Below are 2,635 nucleotides of genomic sequence, written 5' to 3' on the forward strand. Positions count from 1 at the left end.
CGAAGGGTCTTTCTGAACAAACACAGAGGCCTGCTGGGTACTTTGCATAAGCTTAATGACTGGCACATGGGGCAGAAATCTCCTAGAGCAATGATGAGAAATTTTTAGTTTATGAAGCATGTTATGGACACTAGAGGATTTGATGACTCTCTAGACTATAACTTAATTAGTTTAGAGATTAAAAGAAGGAACAAGTTTCTCTCCCACCAAGACAATAATAAAACAAGTTTTAGCACTATATTTTGGGGCATGTTACCCTTGGACCCTGTGAAATTATGCTCCAATGTTCCTCACTTCGTGCACATGACATGGGGGTTTTTGCTTTTGCACTCCAAAGATCAGTATGGAGAGAAAAAATACAAATATTTCTTTCGTATTAGGAATGTGCCCTTATTTAAGCCAATCTCAAAAGAGGGGCAAATTGTAACAATCGTTTTGCAGCTTGTTCTGTCTATCAGAATTAAGAATAGAATACAACAAGGCAATGAACTTTAAGCCAAATCACTTTCGGGTGATAAAGTATATTTTGACTCTACCATCTCAATTATATAGAACTTTACAGTCACAAAAGAGAGCCCCTACACACAAATTGGTATGGAGGAAAAGCCGTAGTGTCCCTTTCTATACAAAAAAACTCCTCTATTCTTTGGCCCTCGTTGTTAGAGTCCTTATCCAACCCTTCCTCATCACCTTGACTCCCTCTACCTTGCTGCCCATGTGGCACACATTGGCCTTGCTGGACCTCTTCCACCTGATGAGTTGGAACAAATGGCCAATCCGCTTTCGCCACCTGAGCGATGCACGTGGTTTGACATGCTCTATCACACTCTTATTGGTCTCCTTTTGTTCCTTGTCCTTGGTCAAGGTGGGGTGCCAGGACATGCTGCAATGCTCAAGAGAGACCTTAGAAACTGTGCCCTTTTCCCATGAGGCAACACCATTCTCTTCAAACTTGATTGAGATGAAGGAGTCTGCAAAAGTAAAATTTGGTGCTGAAGAAGGGTTCCAAAGGTTTATTACTATAATATAAAGTACAAAAAGAAAATGAAAGGGAAAATCGAAAGCTAAGGAAAAGTAACAACTTTTATTTCTACATGACATACATGATAAGTACATCCTCAAAATTTGTAAAACTAAAGCAATGTCCAAAATACAGCATGAAAAAAAAAAAAAAAATGAAAGAGAAAAAGGAAAGCCATCTTTACCAAAATTTTATATGCTGAGGACATGATTAGCAAGAATTGAAATGGAAGGGGTCCCTCCGTGGATTTCAGATTAGATGAATTTGTATGATATTTGTTGTCTTTATTATTTTCGTTTCTACTAGGAAGCCGAATGATTTGCATGATCCAACAATTAAATGGTAATGTTGTTTTGGTCACATCTGGAATAATACAGGAAAGTTCGGAAGTTTTCTGTTTGCATTACCTACCAAGTTCTGTAGATTTTGCAGAAACTGTCAGGAACTAAAGCCAATATACATAAATTATCTGCAGAGTTAATAATTGGATTTCCAAACAATTATTAATGGCATTCATTCTTGCCAAACATATTTTGCAGTTAATATAAAACTTTTCACTACTAATTCCATGTAAAACACACAAACAAACACACATTTTTATGTTGGGTAACTGCTATCAGTTATACAGGGAATTACTTTCTATAACATTATTAAAGGGGAAAAAAATCCAGAGGAAACAGAAGAAAACAGGAAAAGATTCTTGATTTCCAGTTCTGCCATACTTTGACCACACTTTTGTCATTACACAAACAATAATTTTACACATAAAGACACACATGCATGCATGTGATGCATATCTTTTTCATGTCATGTTTTGATTTAATTGTTTTTCCTTCTGTTGATGCAAATTCAAGAACACATAAAAAAAAAAAAAAAAAAAAACTGTTTTTTGCATGAACAGTCTGAACAAGGAAAAGAGTAAGAGAGGGGAAGAAATTAAATGGGTAGTACCTTCTTGACTGGTTGAAGCATCATGATCATCAGAATTTTCAGATTTCCAATGCTTGAACTCAAGACGATTGAGAAGTGAACCTAAAGCAAAGATCTTGGGAAGGTTAATGGGAGGTTTCTTTTGTGAAACACCTTGAATTAATCTATGGCTGCCTCTGCTGGATGATGAAGAGCGTTGGCCTTGCTTTGAAGCTAAGATAAGAAGCCTCTCATTTAAGCACAAAGGGCAAACCCCAATAACAACTTCTGTAGGATGGAAATAGCAGCATGAATTGTCTTCCCTGTACCCATTCATGATAGTATGGGGCTATTACTGTAATGAAGAGAGAGCAAAAGGGAGGAAACGAGAACTCTTTAAGAGAGAGAAATTAGAAAGGAGTTGAGTTGTTGTCTGTATGATGGCTTATATTGTGGAGAATGTCAGTAAGATCATCATGAGATTGGTCCCACACCAACATATCAGCGGGCAGTGGGTTTTTGGATAGCCATCCATCCATCCATCCGTCTAGCTATGCCAGGGACATTGATCTACTTTGAAGCCAATTCTTTTAACCACCCAATTTACTTTGAAAAATGTTCAACGATATTGGCGTTACAGACCCATTTATGAGCTAGACAAAATAAAAGAGAAAATTAAAAAAAAAAGAGTTATAATAAATAATC

General features: G+C 36.8%; 1 protein-coding gene across 1 annotated transcript; it reads right to left on the minus strand.

Annotated features, from left to right (window-relative positions):
- Nucleotides 1-507: 507 nt before the first annotated feature.
- Nucleotides 508-2,390, minus strand: LOC111311235 (uncharacterized). The gene is made up of 2 exons (XM_022910609.2): nucleotides 1,973-2,390; nucleotides 508-971 (listed from the first exon to the last, which is right to left on the minus strand). The coding sequence occupies exons 1-2, from the start codon at nucleotides 2,265-2,267 to the stop codon at nucleotides 640-642; spliced, it is 627 nt and encodes a 208-aa protein (XP_022766344.2). The 5' UTR covers nucleotides 2,268-2,390; the 3' UTR covers nucleotides 508-639.
- Between the last annotated feature and the right edge of the window lie 245 nt (nucleotides 2,391-2,635).

The sequence above is a fragment of the Durio zibethinus genome, chromosome 1, assembly GCF_047325235.1.
Source record: "Durio zibethinus cultivar Kanyao isolate XHJ-2024 chromosome 1, ASM4732523v1, whole genome shotgun sequence".
NCBI classification, from domain to species: Eukaryota; Viridiplantae; Streptophyta; class Magnoliopsida; order Malvales; family Malvaceae; genus Durio; species Durio zibethinus.

Excerpts from the sequence above, each read along its gene's own strand:
- LOC111311235 (XM_022910609.2), bottom strand. The coding sequence starts at position 2,267 with ATGAATGGGTACAGGGAAGACAATTCATGCTGCTATTTCCATCCTACA. Across the intron at positions 972-1,972 it reads TGCTTCAACCAGTCAAGAAG|ACTCCTTCATCTCAATCAAG; the intron begins GTACTACCCATT and ends TTACTTTTGCAG.